Source organism: Dermacentor silvarum, chromosome 10 (genome assembly GCF_013339745.2).
Source record: "Dermacentor silvarum isolate Dsil-2018 chromosome 10, BIME_Dsil_1.4, whole genome shotgun sequence".
Classification (NCBI taxonomy): Eukaryota; Metazoa; Arthropoda; class Arachnida; order Ixodida; family Ixodidae; genus Dermacentor; species Dermacentor silvarum.
In genome coordinates this window covers 15,422,665-15,447,054 of record NC_051163.1, presented here as the reverse complement: position 1 = coordinate 15,447,054, position 24,390 = coordinate 15,422,665, and the positions used below count along the sequence as shown (strand labels likewise).

The window sequence follows — 24,390 nt, the reverse complement described above, 5'->3', positions numbered from 1 at the left end:
TCAATAAAGCGCTTGACGCGCCCACGTTTTTCCCACACGCCTATCATTCCAGACACACAGACATACAAAAAAGTAATAATAAAAAGAGTAAAAACGATGCAAACGAACCGGCAGCTCGTACCCGGTGCAGTTAACATTCGACACATCCCACTGTCGAAACTTGTCCCACGTGCCGGTAAGTCAAAATTAAAAGCTAAAGCTTACATGGCGCAAGAGACGGTGTAGAAATAGAAGGCGCAAGAAGCGGGCAAGTTTCAGCACAGCCTTTATTGTGTCTGTCACAAGGTGTCGCAACGTCGCCTGCTGCCGGTGAAATACACTATACCCACAACCGATGCGCACAAGCCGCTCGCTCGCGAGGCAAATAAAAATAAATTAAAAAATATCCAATGTCTCCGCCACTTGATAATGCTTTTGATTTTCTTCCTCTGAACACCTCCTTCTTTCACACTCCTTTAGCACTATCTCTTTAGCGATACCGTGGTGGTGTCGAGAAGTCTGCGCTCTCTGCCTCTTTCACACACACACACAGACACACACACACACATACATAACGGGTGCATTCAGTTTCAAAGTAACCGCGACAGACGGCGTCGTGCGAGTCAACACACCCACACACTGACGTGCTCGGTTTCAAAGTGACCGCAATCAGACAGAGCAGCATGCAATGCAATACACGCTGCCGCGAAGGCGCGGCGAATGGCTCATGGGGACGTCCGTTACGGTGGCCGGCCGTGTTGTACCAACACCTCCTAGAGTAGTACCAGCACGACCACGTAATACTGAAAAACCACCACGCACTGGGCAGGCGCCCAGACACACTCCCGCTCGTGAAGATCGTGGGCGCCAGCCACGCTAACGGCGCTTGTCATTCATACCGCACGACGGCTTTGACGCATCGCTACGTTGCACGCATCGAAAACGAGGGGGAGACCGCGGCGAAACCACACTGCCGCCCGTCAAAGGTACGCGGGTCGAAGGGGTCGCTCGCCCAAGAAACCCAGGCACCGTGGACATCTGACGGACGGCGAAAGGCAAATGCAAATGCACAACACACGCGCACACACACACACGCACAATTTGCCGAGGACCAGCGAGCGAGCGGCGTGCAAGGCTGTTTCACGGCACGTTGTCCGAGTTTCCAACCCTCGCTGAGCAACGATCCGTCGCGGACCGACGGTTGCTTACCCTGGGTTTGCTCGAACCGTCGATGGCCTTACGGTCCCTGATGTAGGGTGAGCCAGCCTGCTTGGAAATCAGGCCGGCCGAATCTTGGAGCTCCACTTCGAAGCGAGTTGACTCCACAACGTCGGCCATGTTGCGTCGGTTTTGCTCCTCCAGGCAGTCTCCGGTCGGCCGGCCAAAATAACGGTTGCCCCTGGCACGCGAACGGAACTACGGTCACACGGCGGAGAGAAAGTGCGAGGTTTCTAGTTGCAGGGTTAATGACCGCTTCTGGGGTCCTCACTGGCCTGGTCAAAGCTCGGGACGTCCACCATCGCACTCCGACAACGGCCGGTGCTCCGCAAAATGCGCTCGCCTCCGAACGCGACGAAAAGGAGAAATAGAAAAAAGGTCGGTCTGCCCCTCTCTCGCTCATTTATTTCTCTCTCGCACGCCACGCCTCTTTGCCTCTCCTTAAACCTCCTCACCCACACCGCCACTCTCTCTCTCCCTCAAAACGAAGAAACCGCTGCCGCCGCATGTGTGTGCGTGCGTTGTTTCCTGGCCTGCTTGAAATTAGCATGCAGTAGAAGAGAAACACTCGAAAAATTTGCAAACGGAACTCACCTGACGCGCACCGTTACCATTTGGGAACGCGAGAAAGGCGCTGACGGCTGTCGAGCGAGCCGAAAGCCGTTTTCAAACTTGGGCGAGCGGCGATAATGCCCTTTGTTCGGGCCTGAGCGTCGCTTCACCATCCGCAACGGTTCGGATGTGTTGCCCCCGAAGGTGTCAGCGGTAAGTACTTTGCACTTCCTGCGACTCAAGCTTAGCTGGTTGTTATCTCGAGTTGTTGCGGTGTCTATTATACTCAACGCAAGCAGAGTGGCGATTAGCGCGTGCTTGTTTCAAATCGCCGGCAAGTTTGTGATCCGCCATTAATACTCGCAGCATAGTCAAGAGAGCTTGTGTTTGCAGTTCATAGCGGATTACCTGATGCGCTGGGTTGTAGTAAAAGTTCCAGCTGTAGTAACGTGGGCGTCGTAGTTAAGTTAATGGTACTTTTCATGCTTGTCAGTCGAAGTAGTTTGTTTAGCAGCAAACATCATTACGGTCTGTACGTTAAGACAAAACATTTGGACACTCCTGAGCACTTCCACTGACAGCCCTTCTAAACGCGACAAAATAAGAGAGAAACATGCTATGGCGCGTCACGAAAGGTCATTTGTGATACGAAGAAAACGCGAAAGTGAAGGCAAAATTTTCTCACTTCAATATATACTTCGAAACAACCTTCATGGGCGACGAAGTTATGCTTGGCCGCTTAGCATTCGGCGTTTCGAAGCTTTGTGTTTTGGAGACGTCGTTTGTTGTGCTTGCGTTCGCAAATGACCGCATTTTGAGGCGTCTTTTTAAGTGGACGTACGTTGATATATATTTAAACCGGACGAATAAAACGTGATCTCCAGCGTCATGTACGGTTTCTTGTAACCATGGCAACACCATCTGTTCCCTGCTGCTGCTTGGGTTCCTTGCTGTCAGGTGTTGAGCACCAGTAAACCCCGTAAACGTCCTCATTGGGATCGGTTGGGTGATTTCGTTGAGTGTTTCGCGAATTCACTTTACCAAATATCAGCAGTTTTTCTTTTGTATCGCGTTTCGTTTTTTACTGTGTCGACGTAATTCACTACGAGAATTGCCCGTGTGCTCCCGTCAGATGTCGCGCCGCGGGCAACAAGACTCCTACTCGTCCGTAAGCCTAATAGTCGTGAGGGCAAGAAGCGTTGGATACCCCCAATGTACCGCCGTCACCAGCCCTTCCACCCGTTTTATTTTTGTTTCGTTCAGTCGGTAAGGCTGCCAGCTTCGATTGTGTTCACTCATACTTTACTTTCAGCGATCTGTTTTTATAGTCGGGCGTCACACCGCACGATGATGGTTTGCGCTCAGTAGGCAGATCCGTTATCATACCGATGGTGTCGACAAAACCGTGCCGCCGTCGCGATTGCCACCCCTGCCAGCGCTGTGCGATAGAGTGCCAGTCAAGTTACGTATACGAAACTTGTTTCGTTTTCTTTTACATTCGTTTTCAGTCTATGCTATAGCGGTACAGTCATTGCTTATGTTGTTTTGGTTTCGAATTCTCAGTCTTGTTGAGTGAGCAGAGACGATCACTTGGGTTTGTGGCATTCGATGCGCTTGCTCATCACTTCAGCTCTCCCCCATTCCCGGTTCGCTTCGATGGCAGTCGCTACAAGAATCGTGCAAGTTCGTATCAAAGCAGTGTGAGACCGATGGGTGCGTCACCCCTCCAAATTGCGGCACTCGACTTGGGTCGTCCTTGCATCTCACGCCACCGACAGTGATCGAACATCGACCGCATGACGTAGAACGATCGAAGTTTCTAGAAAAGGGTCAAATGGCGCCTCGCGCGGGCTTTGCCAGTGGCAGTGTTATGAACTTTGCCGAAAACGCCCACTGCAGCTACGTAATGCACAAACTTAGACAGCAGCAAGAGAGAGGGCGCTTTTGCGACATTGTGCTGCACGTGCAAGGCCGCCGGTATCGGGCACACCGCAGCGTGCTGGCTGCCAGCAGCCCAGTACTTTGACTCGATCCTGCGAATGCAGAAGGCGGGAGTGGAACACCTCAGCATCTCCTGCCATAACCAAGCTGCCTTCCAATCATTCCTTCGGTACATGTACTCTGGCTGTGTCAGCGTTCACCGGGGAAACGTCGCTGAACTCCTGCAGCTGTCGAACCACTTCCTCATCTTCAAGCTCAAGAACTACTGTGCTGAGTACTTGGAGCACAACCTCAATCTGGCAAACTGCCTCGCCATCAGGGAGATGGCAGAAGCCAACAATGTTCCTACATTGCTCAAGGCTGTGGCAAGTTTTGTAAGTGAGAATGTGGAAGATGTCCTCAGTGACCCGAGGCTACTGCGGCTTGACAAAGAGCGGTTCGTAGCCTTCATCTCCGATAGAAGGCTATGTCTACCGCAGGGCGCACCGCTGCTGAATCTAGTGACACGCTGGGTCTCACATGACCTGGAAGAGCGAGAAGGTTGGCTCCGTCTCCTACTCACATTTGTTGACTGGGCCGCCGTCGACCAGAACACGCTTTCTCAGTGTCTAAGCCGTGACCCTATGTTTAAGCTCAGTCGCCGGTGCCTCCATTTTCTCCTTGAGGACGCTAGACTGTAACATGGTGGAGGCACCCAAGTGCAGTAGTGCAGACAAGCGGGAACAGCTGCGGCTGGAGTTCTCGCACCCACCCGAGAGCGACATGGAGAGTTTCATGAACCTTGCCGTCTCTGCAGCCATCGAAGCTCTGTGCGCGGAGATGTCGGGGGAGGCACGGGGCTCGCCTGGCGCTGTGAGGTCGGCAGCAGAGGAGGAAGACGAAGAGACGCTGTCGTCAGATGACTGTGGCGAGCTGCTGGACGAAGATGACGGCAGTGAAAGTGGGCTGGGGATGGGTAAGTGATTGCTGTGCTACACAACTGAGGTGGGCCTGCGTTATTCGATCACTTTTAGCTCTGCTTACACTTCAGCTTGACGTAATGCCCAGGGATATTCTCGTAACATGGCTTCTTTTGCCCCTTATGCGAGAGCACTGGTGTCACATGTTGCACTCTCAGTGACTATTAAAAGCTGTAGCCACTAAAATTGTTCAGTTCCTGCATGCAAATGAAAGATCACTACTATCAAGTGCATGAAGGTATTTGCCCTACAATTTGGGGACAGTTACCTATAACATCTGAACATGGCTGTAACTCTTATTCACCCCCTAATGGAGCTTGGTGGTTTCTGTGACATTAGCACTCATTGATCATTAAAAATGCATGCCTGTTATAGCATTCCACTGGCCTGTTTGATTGCTTTTGTTGTGCTAACATCATGCCCAAAAGAACTTATTCTTGGGCAGGTTGGTATGGTACATTCTTGTTTTGGCGCATGGTTTAGTATGTGAAAAAAAGACAGTGAAGACACTGTCTATCCTCTGTTCTTTTTTCACTTACTAAATCATGCCCCAACAAAATGAGAATGTACAGCAAAACATTATGCCCTTTTAGAGTTAGCTTAGTTAAGGGGAGCACTGGCAAATTTGCTAGGCTCTTTGCTTTTGCACTGTGTGATCATGGCTTTGTGATCTGAAGCATATGTCAGCTTAGCCTGACAAGTTCAAGTAGCTGCAGGTAATCTTTCCAAGACATTCTTACATTGCACTTGATTGAACACAAAACTGTTCTCGTGCTTCAGCTGTGGTTACAGGCACAGCTGAAGTGAAGTTTTTCTACAGTCTGTATGACATTACTCTTCCTTTTGCCCTGCTTTTATTCATTATATACTGGGTCCTACAGTATCGCTGCACGAAAATGGCATTAATTTCCCTTATCTCCCCATGTCTGTGACCAGGCAACTTTACACTTGCGATGACGCTTGTACATCGAAATTGAGTGCAGTAGCTTTCAGAAGAACTACTATATTACATTGCTTATGCATATTCAGAGCATACAACAGGCAATTTTCTGGGCCTTTGTGTTAAATTTATAACACGGTTTATTTGCTAAGCGCAGGGGAACAGAGCCATGTCAAGTGCTGAGCCATCCTTGCCAAGCGTAATCTGTGGTCTAGGGTCAATTCACAGCACAGAGCCTTAAGCCATTGTCCCCATTTCAAGCTAAAGTAGCGGCAACACCACATCGTCACAAATCAGACACAGGTGTGGCTTCATTGTAGAGTTGCTGCTGGCTTATACAGCAATACCTTGTTATAATAAAGCCACATCTAACCCGGAAATGTCTTTGTTGTAGCCTATATTTATTGTAGGCATACATGCTGGTACAAGCCAAATATCTGCAAATTTTAAATTTCCCTCTTTATATTCCATAATTTGTTATATCGTGATTCAACTGTGTTATAACTTCACAGGTTGAGTAGTGGCGTCCTGAACCACTCGCAAAGCAAGTGTTTGTTGCATATTGTTTACAAGGCAATCATCGGTGAACATATTTTGAGCAAGAATTTTTCAGAGTAGGCAATTAATAGAATTTAAGGGAACTTGAAGCAACCGAGCACAATAGCTCAGATGCTGCAGCTGCTGGTCAGTGAAAGCATTCTGAGGGATGCCAGCCTGTGTGCATGCTTGCATCAGAAGACCACATCTCTCTCCCTCCCCTTCACATTGTTTGCCACTTGCACTCGCCACTGCTGACAGCAGAGTTCTTGTCATTGGCCTTCTTGTGGGGCGAGCCAGCCAGAACATAGATAATCGAAATGCCATGAAAGCTTCCTTGACATTGGCTTATTAAAAGGACACTAAAGAAAAATATTAAGTCAAGCTACATTGAAATGTTAGGCTTCTGTAATTGCAAATTCACCATTCGCAGTGAGAACAGAACTGTAAGCGTGAAAATGGAAAATCTCAGTAGGGGTGCCACCTATTTAAACTATGGTGCCTCTCGGTTGGCACTGGCTGATTCATGAGAGAGCGGCAGGTAGGGAGTTCACGTGAAGATTACGGCAATTGTCCATTTTGGCACAGGCGATTCAATTTGAGGAGCAGCAGCAAGGTCTTCGGTGGCGATTTTCTGTGGAACAAAGTCATGTATGGGCACACAGAAAACGATCATTGACTTCTAGGCAAGCAATCTATCAATCTAACTCTGCTTAATATTTTCCTTTATAGTGTCTCTTTAAGGAGAGAGAGATGCCAGTGTCAGACTGTGTACTTTTGCTTTCGTCTTCTATTTTACGAATGCAGTCAAGACTGCATCTCACCAGTTGTATTCCTTCCCTGCGCAATTTTTGGTCTGTTAACGAAGTTGATGGAATGGTGCATGGCTGGCTGTTGAAAGAGCAGGCAACTCAATTGTTTATGCACAGACATACATCACAAACTCACATGAAGAGCGATTTATGAATACTTTTGAAACGCAGTGATTATTGATGAAACACCCGACTGTAGTACTAAGCTACAAAAGATACCCATTCAGATTTTCTTTTTTTTTTAAGAAATGCACATGGGTTCTCTTTGTAGCTTCGTGCTATAGTCTGGTGGATGACACTTATACAGTAGGGCGGATGACAATTTTCTCTTTCATAAACTTTCCTCCACCTTGCAAGCCTCCACAGAATGAGTAAGTAGCGATTGTTTCATCCTTTACAATAATGTTGATGTGATGTACTGCTGCACATGCACATTTCCCTTTTTACTGTTATTATACTCCCCCTTTCTTCTTTTGTTCTCACGGCAGGCGACGTGATGCATCTTCAGCAACAGCAGGCAGCTGTTGAGGACGAGAACAGCACAGAAGGTGAGAGTGACGAGAAACATCACATACTGCGGAACCTGTTAGTTGGGAATGCAGAGGCAGAAGGCGTGAAGACATCAGAGCCTGAAGCCACTACAGACGACTCGAGCAATGGACAGACAGGAAAAATACCATCCTCCGTTTGGAAAGAAGGTGTCAAGTGTGATCACTGCAGCTATGTCAGCTACGGCGCTGCAAGGCTGGAGCAGCACATCGCCAAGGCACATGGCAAAGGCAAAACATACGACTGCCCCCTGTGCACGTTCACGTGCAAGTGGAACCGCGAGTACTACACCCACATGAAGAACCACTTCAGCAGCGACGGTCAGGGACCCTTCCAGTGCGACTCGTGTGCATACAAGTGTGAGAGGATACAGCTGCTGCTCCTGCACCGCATGAGACACACAGACGAGCGACCGTACCAGTGCGGTGCATGCAACTACCGGTGCCGGCAGAAGACCAACCTCGTGGCCCACATGCGCTGTCACACCGGTGAACGTCCGTTTGTGTGCAACCTGTGCGGGCGCGCGTTCGCGCTGAAGTGCACCCTGGAACAACACCTGCAGAGCCACCGCAATGACCGGCCCTACCTCTGCGACGTGTGTGGCTTCACTGCCAAGTACCAGTCTCACCTGTTGTCCCACCGTCGGCTGCACACCGGAAATGTCTTCCGCTGCCAGTTTGCGGGTTGCACGTATGTTTCTCCAAAACGCAGCCAACTGGAAGCCCATACGCGGACCCACACGGCGGTGCGGTCGCATGTGTGCGCTGTGTGCGGCCGCGCCTTCATCGAGCGCAGCCACCTGGTTCGACATGAGCGGATACACCTCGATGACAAGCCGTTCAAGTGTCACCAGTGTGACTACACTAGCTCGCGTCGAGACAAGCTCAAAGAGCACCACGAGAAACATCACGGTGAAAATGCCACTGCCAAGGCACCTTACAGGCCACGTAAGACATCTAGTAATGTGGGGCAGATGTTAGTCGACTCGGCACAGCTGAACCTCGATGACCCCTACGTATCAACAGACTCTCAGCTAGATTCAATGGATCCCGAAAACCGCTATCTCGTAGTTCAGATGCAGGCATCGGGACTCTCGCTGTCGCAGGTCCAGGCACTTCAGTCACACTCCAGCCTGGATGACTCGTCTAGTATGATGTTTGTGGACCAGCAGAGTTCACTCCTAGATGCACAACTCGGGGACCTTGGTGTAGACAATACTGATGAAATCTTGTCGGTAACTTTGAATGAACCTCTGAACTCCTCTTCCGAAATCAGTGCCACCTCCTCAGAACTCAGTAACGTCAATTCGTTAATGCGTTCTTTTAATTTAATTTATGAAAACTGAAACAAACTGGTCATAAGTCATTGGGTTGTTTCATGCAAGTCTGCCGCGTGCAAACAGGGCTGTTTTCATGTTTTACAAGTGCTTGTAATTAATGTCGGTCTCGAGTAGTGTCCGAGTGAGAGATGTGTACCGTGTTGTGTGTGCATTTTTGATCATGTTTGCAAGGTTCACAGCATGAATTTTTAACCACAGTTTGAGAAGTGTGAATATATTCTTTCATCGTACACATGTACTAGTTCCTGTAAAAGGCAGCGACATTCACTTAGACAGCTTTAATATAATGCCGCCTATTTCTCATGTGCCAAGCTCTATGGTGGTCAGTGTACACCCGTACAGCTAGTGGAGCCAACAAACTTGTATAGTTCCTGCAGTTGTGCTTGGCACTACAGACTTTCCGAGGATTGTGAGTTGACTGCAGTGCTTTAATAAATCCAGCGATGCTAGTCCCAACTCTCACCCCCATTTTCACAAACACACCTTGACTGCTTTGCTGAAGAGAGGGCAGTGTAGATTGTCTACCCTAGAACCCTTCTCTGCACAATCAGTGTCGTACCTTCAGCAGTGCGTGAACTGCTTCAGTTGTGACTGTCCTGTATGTGCACCTGTAGGAACAATGAAGCATCAGTTTTGCTGTATTTAGGGTCAGTGAAACGAGTTATGATTGCTGCCATGATGTCACTCACCCAGATAGCATGGGTGGATGGTCTCCCAAGTAACTGCTCAGAGAAATGTAATTGAATTGCAGGTACTGTATTCGGTGATAGGTCAAGAATGCAAAAGAGGCTCCTCCCAAATGTGCTCCATGTACTCTGCACTTCAGGACTGTGTGTTTGGATACCACTGGAGCATTGTCCCTACTATTGCCCAAGTTTTCTGGCGACAATGACCTTGCCAGTCACGTGACACGTGCAGGCAGCCATCACAAAAAGAGTTTTAGAATAGGGGCCCCAAAAGTTTGGGGTCCCAAAGAGCTTTGCGGGTGTTAGCGTTGGGGCATGCAGGAATGACAAGTTTTAGAATAGGTCTTTGCGTTTGCGAATAGCGTTTTGCGCTTGCAGCGCCACTATGGTGTCAAAGAAAAACTATTATAAATGTTAAAATAAACTGTACCATTTTTTGATAAGAATAATTTTGACTTTGGATTTTTGCGTTTAATTACAATTTAGAGGTTATTCTATTAGCAGCAAGCGATGCGTTGCGCTTAATTTTGAAATAACCAACTATACGTGCCTTCACCAACCAAGCTAATCCATGTTAGGCGTGTGAGTCGTGAAATCAACAATCGACTTCACAATCAGCGGCGTCTAATGAATCAATCTTCATTACACATGTTAGTTGAGAGATAGCGATAACCGCAATCACTTCTCCTAGCTTACGAACTTCACGCATTACCACGAATTGAGCCCAGTTTGGTGCTTGGTTAGAGCCGTCGCTCCGATGGGCGCCGCCATGTTTGTTGACGCAAAGCTTTTGGGGCTCCCACTAAATCAGTGAAATGGAGTGCCCGACGCAAAACCCAAATGCAGTTTGCGTTTCGCGCATGCGCAGTGGCTTCGATGCTATTTCTTTGGAGCCCCAAAATGTTTGGGGCCCCTATTCTAAAACTCTCTAAAGTGTGCCTGTGTCTCGTGCATTGGGGGCACATTAAAGATCCGAGCATCTCGTCGCTCCTGTGCAGCTGGTCAGAATTCATCTGGAGTGCCCCACTACGGTGGACCTCGTAATCAAATCATGGTTTTGGCACTTAAAACTCCAGAATTCAATTCAATCCAATTACAAAGTGTGGGGATGAAGAAAGCTGGGAACACAAAGAATCTGTTTGAAAAGAAATTTGCCCGACCTCCTCTGCAAGTTGATTCCTCATGTGCTGATAAGCGTGTCGACTCCCGTGCGTTGGTCGAGATATTTGTACATAACCGGTACATACCACCAGAGTATGCCAAATTGTCATCATTCAATGCATGCACATTTGATGGGTTGCAAGTGTTGCCTGATTTTCATTGCCTGTCAACCTGCATCTGTGCAGCTGGGATAACTCTGGCCACTCCACTCGTGCAGCAGTTCCTGAGCAGCACTTTCAAAGCTTGGGCTAAAACTTTCAAACAGATAGAATAACTCTTGTTCGACTTTGCCATTAACCACAACCTCCTTCATGCGCCTTTACAATGTTTGCCCAGTCTCTGAAATGCATGGCAACCATTATGGTGTTACACATTCCCAGATGTTTTGCTTGCAATTGCTAAAGCATAATAACAATAGTAGAATAACAAACAGCGTGTCGACCTCCCAACTTTATCAGGTTACTGTAAAATGCTTGATTTTTAAAACTTGTTTACCAATTGTCATATTGGCAATAATTATTTCATCTTCTTCATGTGTGTCGAGTTTAGGGCAAGATTGATTTCTCAGCCTGATTTTTGCGGCCTCCACGATTATTTGTACATACCCACAGTGGCACTACCCAATTTCCGACCTCCGTTACATGAATGTCTCGAGAATAAACTTCATGGACATTTTTTTATCTGTGACGCAGATCATTCTTGCTACGACTATACCAGGTGTTTATTTAGACTATACAGAAAAATTGCCTGACAGATAGCACAGTTCTAGTCATTGAACTGGATTGCTGAAAGAGGCAGACGTTACTTGCACTAAAACGAAAAATGCATAATTCAGTAAAAAATATATTAAATAAATTTTTAACTAATTACTCTACAGCACATATTGCAATTTATAAACTTTAGTTGGTGAGGCATATCGAGTTATAATTATGAGGATGGCACCGTGTTTGAGATGTGCCATCAAACTTGCTGCAAAAATGCACCATTGTTGCATTTATTTAAAAAGAAAAATATTTCATGCACCAATGTATTTTGTCTCAAACTTCGAGAATTAATGTTTAATAACTGGTGTCTTTCTGACAATTTGTTCCAACTAGAGACATATGCCTTGTGAACTCACCGGCTACAATTCGTAAATTGCAATATGTGCTGTAATGTAACTAGTAAAGAACAATTACTGAAATTTTGTTAATTATTTCAGTTTTTCATGCAAGTAATGTCTGCCTCCGGGTAATCCAACACAAGGACTACAATTACACTGTCATGATTTTAAGAAATTTTGTATAGTCTAAAGAAAACACCTCGTAGAGCAGAGTGCCTGTTCACAGCCTTCTAAAGGAGAAAATGTTTTTGAATATATACGTAATATAAAATGCTTTTATTTTTGACAAATTTTAGCATATTTGGCTTCAACTGTGATAATTTTATTAACTGTTATAGTTTGGCAAAAAGTGGACGCCCTACAGTCTAGCATCCTGGTACGGCCAGCTTGACCGGCGACATTTGGCGCACTTTGACGCTGCCTACACGAGAATAGAACATGTACCATCTCTAGGCCAGGACGGCTTGATCAGGATGAACCGCACACTATCTTGGCTACCTGGTAGCATGTCGGCCTTCAGTTCAGGTACACTGAGTTTGCACCTTCGCCAAAGAACGAATTGGAGGGCACTTAAGCTTTGCCTTTACGAGTGCAACGCGATAGCATTCAAAGATCCCCGACTGCTTCTCATGCTTCCCGGCAACTGCAGCTTATGTAACTGTAATGTTTACCAGGAAATGCTGGCGGCGAATGCTATGCACAAAGGCGAGCTTTCTGGTAGACACGCGGCCTCTTGCATGGGCCTATCCCGGAGGTAGTACACAGCAGCAACAAAAAATTGCATCATTTTCAGGTTTATGTTATCGTTTCGCACTTTTAATATTTGAGTCTGAGAAGATTCAACATAAAAGACATGTGCTGTCAGTGTTTTGTTTCATGGCATAAATTTGTGGGCTATCATTCTCAAAATTCTGAGGAATAACTTTGTCAAGAATGTAAGACAAGGTATGAGCACCTTCAGTGATAGAATGGTTATGGCAATATAACCCGCAGATGCCTCATGTCATATACCAAGGTGTGGCATATACATATGCCCAAATATGTATGAAAATGTTCGCTGTCGGACAACTCTGCCGACACCAGATTTTCTGTGACACGGGGCTCTTAACGCTATCGCGTTAAGAAGCACTCATTCGCAGGCCACAATCACTGCACCAAGCTGAACAAGAGGCAAATTTTCACTGCTGCTAGCATAGACAGCTTGATGTGTTCGACTTTGCCATCCACTGCCTGGCACATCGAACTGTATCTGTGCCTTTAGTGTTGGCATGCCTCCATTCTCCACATTCGGTTCACTTTCGCATGCAACTGTAGAGCAGTGGCAACCTGTGCTGAAAGAATGTTGTCGCCCTAACCGCATCCCTTGAACTGCGACTAACAAAAAGAAAAGTGGTGTCCTGCAAGTGACAATCCTTTCTCTTTCACCCCCATCGAATGCCTGTGGCTACGGTTCGTAAAATTGTATGCCTGAGCTAAGGAAGTGGGAGAGTGTTTAACGGTGCTTGTGGGATTAGCATCCACACGCTATGAGAACTGGTACTCCCAGCATATTTGCAACATTAAGTGTCGCTGGCGAAGGTTCACTGGAAGGGTGCAGCAGTTACAATGTTTCCTGCCTATACAGTAACAGTGGATGCAGATGGTTTTCTAGACAAATTACTGGACGGAACTCTCGTGCTAGTGCCTATGGCAGCTGCTAGTTTGACAGTGCAACCAGCATAGGAATAATAGGCAGTACATGGATTTGCCTAAACTTCGTCCTTCTGGCTTCAGATGGCTTGGCATATTGACCATTTTCAACAATACACTGCAGCATAGGTGATGTATAAAACATTGCCACGACATGTTTGCAGCTCCAGAATCACTTTTGGCGTATACAGTTAGCAGAAGCATAGCCTTTGAGATCGGCTTGTTAACCAAAAGAAAAGCAATCACTGGGGCTTGAATTGGGCACCACCTATTAATGCAACAATTCACAATGACTGCGCATGTGTGCAGGAACTTGTTGCGTGGACGCATTTACAAAAAATATGAGTGCATGGAAATTGAGAAAGGTAAAGCATCGTAAGCGATGCAACAAGAACGTCTGAGGTCACAAGTATAGAGATTAGACATCCATGTAATGGCACATAATTCTCATGATAACTGAATGTTAGTAGTGCCACAGTTTCCTCTAGTGTTGTGTGAAACCTTTTGGGTACAGAGATGCTCCATTTCGCAAATAGCAGATGAGGCGGCTATGAAGGGTAGCAAGACTATCTCGCTGTTCACATTCGCAACCAAGAAGTAGTATGCCACTTGTGTGAGAGAGGTATGCATCATGTAATTTGACATAACATTGTCTCATACTTTTGTATTGCAAAATATGATGCAGTTATTACATTGAAGGTGTCACAGAAACTGAAGTTTCTTTAACACGAAAAGAGTGATGCGATACATTTCTGTAGCAATAATGCATCGCAACCAAAATAAATGTCATTACTCTGTTTGAAGCAAAGGTTCACAAATATGCAATTTGACGTAACCTTGCGTCCATAAGTTGTAGTTGTACACTATATGAAGTACTTCTACTGTAGAAAGTATCGCAGGTCAAGAACTAACGCACTACCAAACGCGCGAAGTGAAACTTCTATGACCGCACTACTTGCATAGCCTGCACAGCATTGCCTGCTAACTATGAAACATAGTGTGTGGTTTGAAAATGGGGTGAACTTGTGTCCCTGCGTTTGCATATTAATGTTTCTACAAGCGGTTGCAACGTACCTCATTCAAACGCTCTATAACAATACCTGTGGATGTGTTGGTTGTCTCTGTACTATGTGTACTGTTTTAAGCAGTCAGGAATGTGTCAGGTGGCAACAGCAGTTGGGCAGAGTAAATGGTTCTAGTTTTGCATCCAAGAGTTTATTATCATCAGACTGGCTGTATATTGGTCCAATCAGTACTGGGCCAGTGGCCTTGCATGGCCTGCCAAGACCATGTGGAACATTGTAGTAGGCAGCTGCGACACACAATAGCACTCGCATGGTTACTGAGGAAGGTGCAGAAAATTCCACGCCGAGTGGTAAGCAGGGCCGCTATCTTGTACGCGCTTGAAAAGCAGACGTTCAGTTTCACCTCACGCGATTGGCCTAGGCTGCGATATCGGTGGGCCTGGACAAGATAACAGCCCATCAGAGCGATACACAGTCACAATCTCGGCTGTTCTGCTTTGCCACAATGACAGTGAACTTAGGCTTATGTTCCACGAATTAGTAATTTAATTTTTTTTTTTTTTCGGTTATCAAATTTACTGGCGACTTACTTGGAACTAGACATTCAGTTTTATGCGCAACTTACAAGAAGAGCTGCCATAAGCCATCGCCCTCATTCCAGCTATTGCCATGAAATATTCCAGTTGCCTTGGTCCGATCTGCTGCTTGCCATGTTCAGTGGTTCACTTGCCAACTTGGAATGACGTTAGTCTCATTCAGCCATGTCAGCCTTGCATACTTTTTGATATGCTAAGAAATGTGCTGCTGAGGAGTATTGACAGACATGCCCATGCGAAACATTGCATGCCACTACAAACTTATTGATAAGCATTCACAGAGCCATGTACTGAAGGACACTTGAATGATCCATGTGTGATAAGAGTAGAAGCTAAGAGTGTCCTTTTGTGTCCATCAAATGTTATTGATCTACCTGTAAGCCAGCTCCTAAGGCACTAAATGTACAAGCTTTATACATGTACGTATTCATTTTCATACCTACCCCTCAGGTGAAGTTTTGTGTTGGCCATCTTAGTAGTTACTGAAGTCCTGCCATCTGATCTCTCTACAGTGGAACCCCTTCAACAAGTTTTTCATGCTATTTTGTAGCCAGCAAGAACTTGCCATGCAAACTTGTTGAAACGCTCTTAGTCACCTCAATCTTCAGCAACGTTATACCTAAGAAATCATTAGCGAGGTTCCGCTGTAGAACTTGTGAATTCTATATAGTCCTGTGTTACTTTCATTGCTGTGTGGTTTCCCAGTGTCGTCAAGAGCTTTTCCATAAGTGTGTGACATGCATTGCCATTCTTTTGTGAAGTTTGTGTTCTTTGTCGAAGTTCACATGTGTTTTAGCATGTGAACTGTCATTTCACAAGTGCCAATGGGTAAATTATTTGACAAAGGCTAGAGCTGCACTACCACCACTTCAATGCAGTCAAAGAACAATAAACGGTTAATGATGGAACAGACAAGCATTTTGTTTTCACTTGTGATCTTTATTGACCTCGCAGAATGTAGCAATGTCAGAAAGGCTCTGATATTACAGACATGAATTATACAAGGTACAAGAGTGATTGTAACAAAATACAACAGTGATACAATTGAGCACCTCACGGATGAAATCGGCATTACTAACTACACACAAAATTGATCAAAAATGATGCGATGCAAATGACATTGAGATCAGTTTTTCTGGTTTGAATACAGCGCAGCTACACATTGCATCCAGCACTTCTGTTCTCATTTCGGCCACAGCATTCCGCTAAAATGGTAATGCTAAAGCTTACGTGTAACAACTATAACTCTGCAATGAATTTAAAAAAATTAATAGCTGGCACTTATTTTCTTAACTTGACATGCGAGATGCAAAAGGTTCGACAGCAGCCTAAGCATTTTATTGAAACGGGCATGCCACATTGCTGCATATTATTAATAATTTACTGGAAAAGCGAAATGCAAGCACAGCAAATGTTTTCTTCAGGCTACGATAAAACACAATCTTGTTCATTTGTGTCGCATAAACATATTGCAACTCTCCCAAAGCCAATGCGAAATGGCGCAGTCCCATGGGCTGAACCACACTGTCTTGCTTCCCAACAAATTTCGCTTTACTTGCAAAACTAGTTTGCACCCTGTGAACAGAGATTCACACATGTACAGACATATATAAAAAAAAAAGGCTGAGTAATTCAGATAACACTGTGAAGATGCACAAAATAGTTGCAAATAAAAGGCACTCAAGAGAGTGATCACAATATTGAAATAACAAAATATGACTAGCACTCTTAATTCACTAACATGGATGATGCGAAAAGGTACGAGAGCATTTTAAACATGCAAATGGACCAGTGAAACGTTCCCAAGAATATGCAATAAATGTTCAGTTAAATTACACTCAATGGTGATGGAAATGTTGTGGTAGTGATAAAAGTGGATGTAAAAATGAACATTTAAGCACAACCCTGAAGAATTTCACCAAGTTTCACTTGCAAAACTGATGTTCTGACCGGGCATCCGAAAAAAGCCGTTTAGCTCTTGTAGTTTGTTAAGCTTACTGCACTCTTGAGTATTTTTCAAATTACTGAGCTCCGTTTTGCTGTAAAGTTTAAACTGTTTCAAATTGCCTGTGCAGAACCTCTTACACGGAGTGCTGAATCATGGCTTTGCATTCAAGCCACTGTTGGCAATAACCTCGTTGTTAAGGCACAATGATGACCAAGCTCCTTGCAGTAAACATCAGGCTGGTCTTAAGAAAGTGTATTATGCCTAGAATACCAACACTCTTGTTCAAACACTGACAGCCTTGATTCATTTGCACCACAGCCTAGCACATGTGGGCTTGCAAGAATGAACTCTAGTGATGAATTCAATGTGAATTTTGCCCCATAGATGTTGCACTATAGACTATGCTAGAGGGGCCTTGGCTGTTGCTAATATCCAGCTGCTGTGATGTGAAACATGTGTTCTGCAGTGCATTTCACAACCTAACAAAGCACTACAGCAAATTCGCACAATGTATGCCACCACCTTTGGAGATACTTGTGTCTTTTATTAGACGTAGCTTTTATAGTTTTGGAACTCCAGACACTCAAGTCATTAAGAAAATAAAATTGCATTTCCGACTGTTTTGTTGAGATGTCAGACATTTTATTTGCGAGCGAGCATCTCTGTACGGCATCTGAAAATATTTCTTTTCTTTTAAAACTTAATTCTGCGCAATTTCTTTATATATAAACAATAATAACTTCACTGTATTTTTTTCTGAAACAAAGTATACTCCTTCGTTAGACATTAAATTCTGGTGACCCAGAATTAATGAAAGCAATATTTTCATTGCTTCATTTGATGTTTTCTTTTTAAAGGTGAAGAGTTATAACTCACTTTGCACCTCTTCCTTACATAGATTTTTCTTATTTTAGAAAAGCTCTTCCAAAAGGTGGCAACATGTCTCGAGTTTCACAAGTCAACTTCATTTCTGCAATGCACCCATTCCAGAGTTGATTTTCACAATCAAGCACTCTAGATAACAGCAACAGAGGCATCAAATTTTTGGGTTTGCACAGGCACTTGAGCCGTCTGTTTATTTTCTTAGAGAATGTTTTGGCCGCGTGGAATACCAGACCCTGCAAACAGAAAGAAAAGCAATACTTTTGTCACCGCAGTAATGTCTGAGATACGCAATGGGGTCTTACCCCTGTATTCAGAAATTGGTCTATTTGAAGCTCGCGCTTGACTTGACCTAAACGACGCCTGGCCTGAACTTGCCCAGGACGCTAATTCCATTTCTTTCGGCACTTTCACGACAGGCGTCGCCAAGGTCAAGTCAAGCATAGGTTTCAGGTTACACTACTTGAATATGTGTCCATTATTTTCTCTGGAGTAGTGCTTAAGGCTAGAATGTTGATATCCCGAAGCTAATGAGTGAATTATAGCAGCGTGTAACAGTGAACAAAGGTACGTAGTCCATGATAATCAACACTGCTGTCTATTCAAAACCCTGCACCAGCTTAAGAACCCTTCAAGGGTCATGCCACAAACCAAGCTGACAAGTATGAAAAATACGCTTCTGTACATTCTATCCTGCATTCATTCACGCTGGTACTTAAGCTCGAGTTAGCTTTCTTTTTTATGACCCCATTCATGGGCACTGCATGCCGCTCCTTACCACTCCTGGCACAAAATCAGCGGGCAATGTGTTACAGCTAATTGACTGGTGCATCCAAATGCGATCTTATATAAGATGAGCCAAAGAAAAGCAGTTTTAAAGGAAATGCACAGAGATTGGGGATGGTTGTTGTGTGGCAAAATTATGCTCTAAAGGCTGCAAAGTTGTTGATAACGAATAGTTTTGCTCCTGACAAAAGCAGGCTGAACACTAAAGCTGAAAGACAATTTGACATCTCTATATCGGTACTGTCCTTACTTTAAAAAGCCTCTGTGGGCTGCCACACATTGTGCACCATGCGCCAAATGAAGGGGAACACCTTATCTATGATGAAAGTCAGTCATTTTCTTTGCATCTTGACATAAAACTAATTAGCATAATAGCATGAGCAGCACCAACTTATCATAAAATGGTAACATGAGAACTATGTGGCAAGTTACAGTAAGCGAGACAAATTTGCAGGAATAGCCGTTAAACACCGAATAAAGTGTTCCCATTCACATTGGCGCAGAGTGCATGTTACTCAGCAGCAGGTGAAATCACGTGGCGAATCACTTCTTTCTCTTGCCCGTGCTGTTACGAGGTGTGCTCTTGAGCAACGCCATATTATGCGTGCCCTCTGGCTTCTTTGGGCAGTACGATCGCGTGTGGCTACTGTCGCCTGTGGCACCGCATATCTCGCACCGATGTTCGCGCAAGATTGGGCACACCACGGCATTTGTTAGAGGGTCACGCAATACGTGTGTACGCGCGAATGATCTGGTTTCACCAAGACGGCGGCAGAATGCACATTCCAGCAATGGCTGTTGCTGGGACTGCTGACGCCGCGGCTTTGAGCCGCGATCATCTCTGTCCGCACCAATGGGTCCAAAACGCTTCTTGCGCTCCTCCCTGGCCCTGGCCACGTTGGCGGGGTCGTCTGCCTCCAATGGACCCTGTCGGCGCAGCTCCTCTGCAACGCAATGACAAGTCCAAAATTGAGAAAGTGCTTCTCTTGTATTCTGAGGATCTGCCGAGGTTCTAAGTGGCTATGGTGTGCTACTGCTGAGCATGAGCTAGGTTGTGGGTTCGATTCCCAGCTGCACCAACCACGTTTCGATGGGTATGAAATGCAAAACTAGTGTGCTCAGATTCATGTGTGCATTAACGAACAGCGTGTGGTCAAAATTAATCTGAAAACCTTCACTACAGAATCTGCATAGCTTTAATTGGAACGTTAAAATGCATATGAATCAAATTAACCTGGAAGCCTTCACTACAGCATCTGCGTTCCTTTAATTGGAACGTTAAACTGCATATGAATCAATCAGCCAATCCATTCCTAAGGAAAATGAAAGGTAAAGAACTAAAGCAGCTGTTGGCAATAATTATTCACTGTTGAATTGTGAACGATTTTGTCAAAACTTAGTTTCGGTCATTTTACATAAAAACATTGATTATTAACGATGAAGGCATATGCTGGTCCCATTTTCTTAAATATTTCTCCAGAACCTAAGCGCCAGTACGTCACAGCGACGTCATGGATTCTAAACTGCCTATTTCTAGAGTAGTACATCTATCGGGTGACCTGAGCGATAGATGGCGACCTGGTGGCGCAGATCTCAACGAGGCACAGAGCTAATATTGCATAAACCAAATGTATTCTACTCCATTGCTGGTGTATATTATCGCAGCGTGGTTCACTACAGCCGAAAATTCGAAAACTTACACCAGGAGCGAAGTAGAATACACTTAGTGGACACGCTAAAACTCGGGTTGAGGTCTGCGCCACCACATTGCTGCACCGTGCAGGCCACTCACGTTTGCGCCACCGCCCATCCGGCAAAATGCCCAGTCCGCCTGCGTTTAGCGGAATACCGGACGTGCTAAAACCTCTAATTCGCACACAACTGCTCAACGGAAACACTAGTGCGCGTGCTCACGGCTCATGCCAGCAGCGGAAAGAGAGTTAGAGGTTGCGCCCATTTGGCTTCTTGGTCGTTTCGCATCTCGAATGTGACGTGACTGCACCCTTCTAGGCCGTCTATGGCTTGGAATAGCATTTTCTAATGCAAACTCCCCCAGCATGGCCTCCCTGCCTCCACCATTGCGGATCTTATCTTCCCCTTTCGCCGCCAAAGCTGTATGCCTTCAAGTCAGTCCTCGACTTCCTGGAGGACACCTTGTTTTGAGTACATTAGTACAATACCAATAAAAGCACTCTTACAGTGAGACAGCCCTGGTTAAGCCAGAGAAGACGAAAGATGAACTGCATATTATGCTAAAGAAGCCCGAGACTAAGCTTAATTAGCAAGTTTTCAGAACATGACTGCACCTCAACGGCCCAAATGCGAGAAAGTACGTCGAAATTTCTGATGTCACACAAACGTGCATTGCAGTGTCGGCGCGAGATTCAAAAAATCAAGGTTGGGCCCTGGTTATCCCTTCCAGTAATCAGCACCTTACTGCGAAACTAACAAAAGCAGACTTCCCAAAGAATAAATACTTTTATCAGCCTAAGGATGATTTACGGCACATTCGACTTGTCTTCCAAGAGCGCTTTCAAAGTGCTCTGATAGTCGTGTAAAACAACAATGAAACTATTACGGAAACAAATGACTTCGATATCATTATCCCGGATTTGTTAACACCATAGGAGCATGCCTAATGTGATGCTGAAGCTGATGGCACCTTCGACTGGTCGCTTTTGAACTCAGTCAAGGTGCGGTTTACATTCGGCTGGTTGAAATAAAGCGGTCGGAAGCGATTCGCGTGGTGATGATGATGATTTAATGGCATCCACTTTGAAGCGGGGCCGTGACAAATAGTCACCTAGGCTGCTTGATCAGGTATGTTATACATGTTTTTTATCTAGCATTTTTTTCCTTAAAAATCTGCCTTGTACCAAAGTCACCTAGGCTGCTTGATTTAATCAGGTATGTTATACATGTTTTTTATCTAGAATTTTTTTCCTTCAACATCTACCTTGTACCAAGACATCCGGTCGCTGGTTAACTCAGAGCGCCAGTGCACCGCTCGAAGGCGTTCCCACCTTCAACCTGGGGGTGCGACCGAGATCACGTCATGGAAATTGGCCACGGGACAGGCTATAGCTCTGGCTCCAATCTCGAGAGGGCTTCGCATCGCTGCAAACCGAGTTGGAGCACGGTAGGAACCATGCAGTCGAATGTGCCATATAGTTAAATCGTTAAACGACCTTTGAAGCTTCGCAGGAACTGCCAGTCGAATGTGCCACAAATTAGTAGTGTTTAGTGCTCCTCAGCAGTGTGCCATCACGCGTGGGGTTACTCACCTGAAGCTCCCTGCAGCAGCTGCATGTCACCGATGCTGTGACTGCGGCCACGTATCTGCCGGCCCTCGACGGTTTCCTGCTGAGGCAATTGCGTGCTGCGCCAGACACGCTCTTCTGCCACATCGTTGTCCTCCGGCGGCGGTGGTATGACGTACTTGGAGCGTTCTTCTGGGGGTATGTCGGCGAAAAACCCTGCACATAATTTCATGAGTGTCAATGCGGCGGCAAATTTGCGCCTATAGAGGGGTGCGCACGCGCGTTTTCGATACACCACTTGAGATTTGAACAACATGACAGCGCGTAAGCCACTGCAATCGTGGAATATTACAAGCGAATTAGTGAATAGCTATCGGCGGAAATAAATATCGCACATGTATCGCACATACGCTACAGGGCACAGGCGTGCGAACGAATGCACCCTATACTGCCTATACAGACTACAGAGAAGGCCTTATAAAGGAATTAGATCGGCTCGCACTCTCTAGTGCGCGCGCTAGAGAGTGCGACGCTGGTCGGTTCACTTCGGTAGTGCACACACTCTGCCTCTGTCATTCCTGAGGCCCCACCATTCACAGATCATAAGTGCTGATTATATATATCAGTGAAGCATGGTATCGCAGAATCTGGCAGTGAAATAGTTCAAAGAATAGAGCACGTCAGAAAAGAAAACAGAAATAAGAAAGAACCATTCGGCAGAGACACTTAAGACTGATTACGCATGGGAATGCCAAAGTATTATGCCGTTTGTAGACATCGGCACATAATGAACGCACACACTATAGGCACACTTTTAGTAAGCCAGAACCGTGGAGCCACCGTGGAGTCTGGGAAGCGTGCTCATGGAAGGCCATAATTATTTGACGAGCGGCTGGGTGCAGGAGCCATTCGTCAAATTATTGTTGTTGTCGAAAAGGTGAGCGAGCTTCCGTTGTTTATTTTTGTTCGCATTTTTTCCCTTTCTTTTTGTGAAATAGCCGTGTGAATTGTGAGTGCATCCCATAACCACAGTAATGGGATGTCACGGTCGGAGAGGGATCAGATGCAGCTGCAGTTGCCAGCGGTTGTTTTCAAATGGTTTTTCAGACCTCCACAACCACTGCGTGCAGTGCATGTGTTTGTTTAGTGCTGGTTAGAGACGCGCAGCTTTCGAAAGAAACAAGTATAATGTATTTGTAACTTCCTTCCTTTTCAATGACCGTCAGCATTTACGTAGTCCCGTAAATGCCATTCATTGACGTCGTACAAATTAGCGTTAACATTGTTTTATTTTGAAAAGTAGCAAGTGCTCCAACTCAATCTGCAGCCGCCACAATTTTCAAATTGCATTAAAATTTTTAGAACTCGACACTTAAGCTGTCTGTCTGTTCTCGCAGCTTCGTCATTTACAGTCATTCAATGAAAAGCCGCTCGCACCGTGGCTTCTCATAAAAGAAGACGGCGACTCGCGCAGTTCACCATTATGCCGCTGCTGCATTTGCGTACAATCGCGGCAGGTATAGTCTCTCCGTGCACGCGGATACACTCATTCAAGTACTTTCTACGTAATAACACGCACTCACGGCCCCGCGCACAGAACACTGCTGTGTGCGAACTCCCCACGACGGCTTGGACGATACCGATCTCCAATACTTCCGCGACGCACGGACGAACCGATGACCGTAAACATGGCGCGGCTGCCCGGCGAAGCTGTCGCCGCCTCGCGGATCAAGGTTCAGTGCATAACACGTAACTTGAACCAAGGATTTAAAAAAAGTGGTTAACCGCAGCTGGGTGAAACCAACGAACGACATATGGTTTGCCGTTACGTGGCGCTTCTCAAAACATGTTTTTATGTTCTGCTTATTTAGTTAACAGATCAATGATTCAAAAATTTTAATATTCACTTTAGGGCCAAGTGCATTTCGTTACGTTGTAGAGGGGTTTCAGAAACTATATCGATGCTGCGTGGCGATTTCTTTCGGCGTTTAAAGAAAGCCCGCGAATTATGAAGTAAAATCACGTGACTGTACTCACGTGGTATCGTTGCAGTTTACTAGAATGTTTTACTAGTATCGTATTGCAGCGCTCTGAACCATGCTTCCAGCGAAAGAATCGTGCGTGCAGTCCGGCTACAGCTTATTAGGAACGACGGCGCTGTCTTTGATCTTTATTGTTCTAAGTTGGTTCTTTATTCTATGGTGCTACCGTGAAAGACGCTGACGCACTGTCGATGCCTACAGAGCCGCGGCCGCTCACTTCCCCACGGTCCGCGAACGCTGTTTTTTCCCTCGGTGCACGGTTGAGAGCCGCTGCAATACGACGACGCATGCAGTCACGTAGTTGTATTTCATATTTCGCGGGCTTTCTTTAAACGCCGAAAAGCATGTACGTTGCCACAAAAAAGTAGATCGGTATAGTTTCTGAAT

The 24,390-nt window shown here is 45.7% G+C and overlaps 3 protein-coding genes across 4 annotated transcripts in view; 1 reads left to right on the top strand and 2 right to left on the bottom strand.

Moving 5' to 3' along the window:
* LOC119465806 (adenosylhomocysteinase-like 1) overlaps positions 1-1,554 on the bottom strand; it is a 286,195-nt gene extending 284,641 nt beyond the window's left edge. Inside the window, exon 1 of one of the 2 annotated variants that reach the window (XM_037726270.2) lies at positions 1,189-1,554. In XM_037726270.2, coding sequence (XP_037582198.1) covers positions 1,189-1,317 — 129 coding nt within the window. In that variant the 5' untranslated portion in view covers positions 1,318-1,554. The remainder of the gene's footprint in view (positions 1-1,188) is intronic. The other variant, XM_037726275.2, reaches the window with a different exon arrangement.
* A 451-nt stretch (positions 1,555-2,005) lies between these two features.
* LOC119465805 (zinc finger and BTB domain-containing protein 24-like) lies at positions 2,006-9,288 on the top strand. Its single transcript, XM_037726269.2, is given in 4 exon segments — positions 2,006-3,766; positions 3,768-4,355; positions 4,357-4,645; positions 7,427-9,288. Coding segments are annotated over 4 exon segments (2,466 nt in total). The 5' UTR covers positions 2,006-3,583; the 3' UTR covers positions 8,833-9,288.
* A 6,882-nt stretch (positions 9,289-16,170) lies between these two features.
* On the bottom strand, positions 16,171-23,651 carry LOC125940761 (nanos homolog 2-like). Its single transcript, XM_049657305.1, has 3 exons — positions 23,545-23,651; positions 21,986-22,177; positions 16,171-19,645 (listed from the first exon to the last, which is right to left on the bottom strand). The coding sequence occupies exons 2-3, from the start codon at positions 22,008-22,010 to the stop codon at positions 19,245-19,247; spliced, it is 426 nt and encodes a 141-aa protein (XP_049513262.1). The 5' UTR covers positions 22,011-22,177; positions 23,545-23,651; the 3' UTR covers positions 16,171-19,244.
* Between the last annotated feature and the right edge of the window lie 739 nt (positions 23,652-24,390).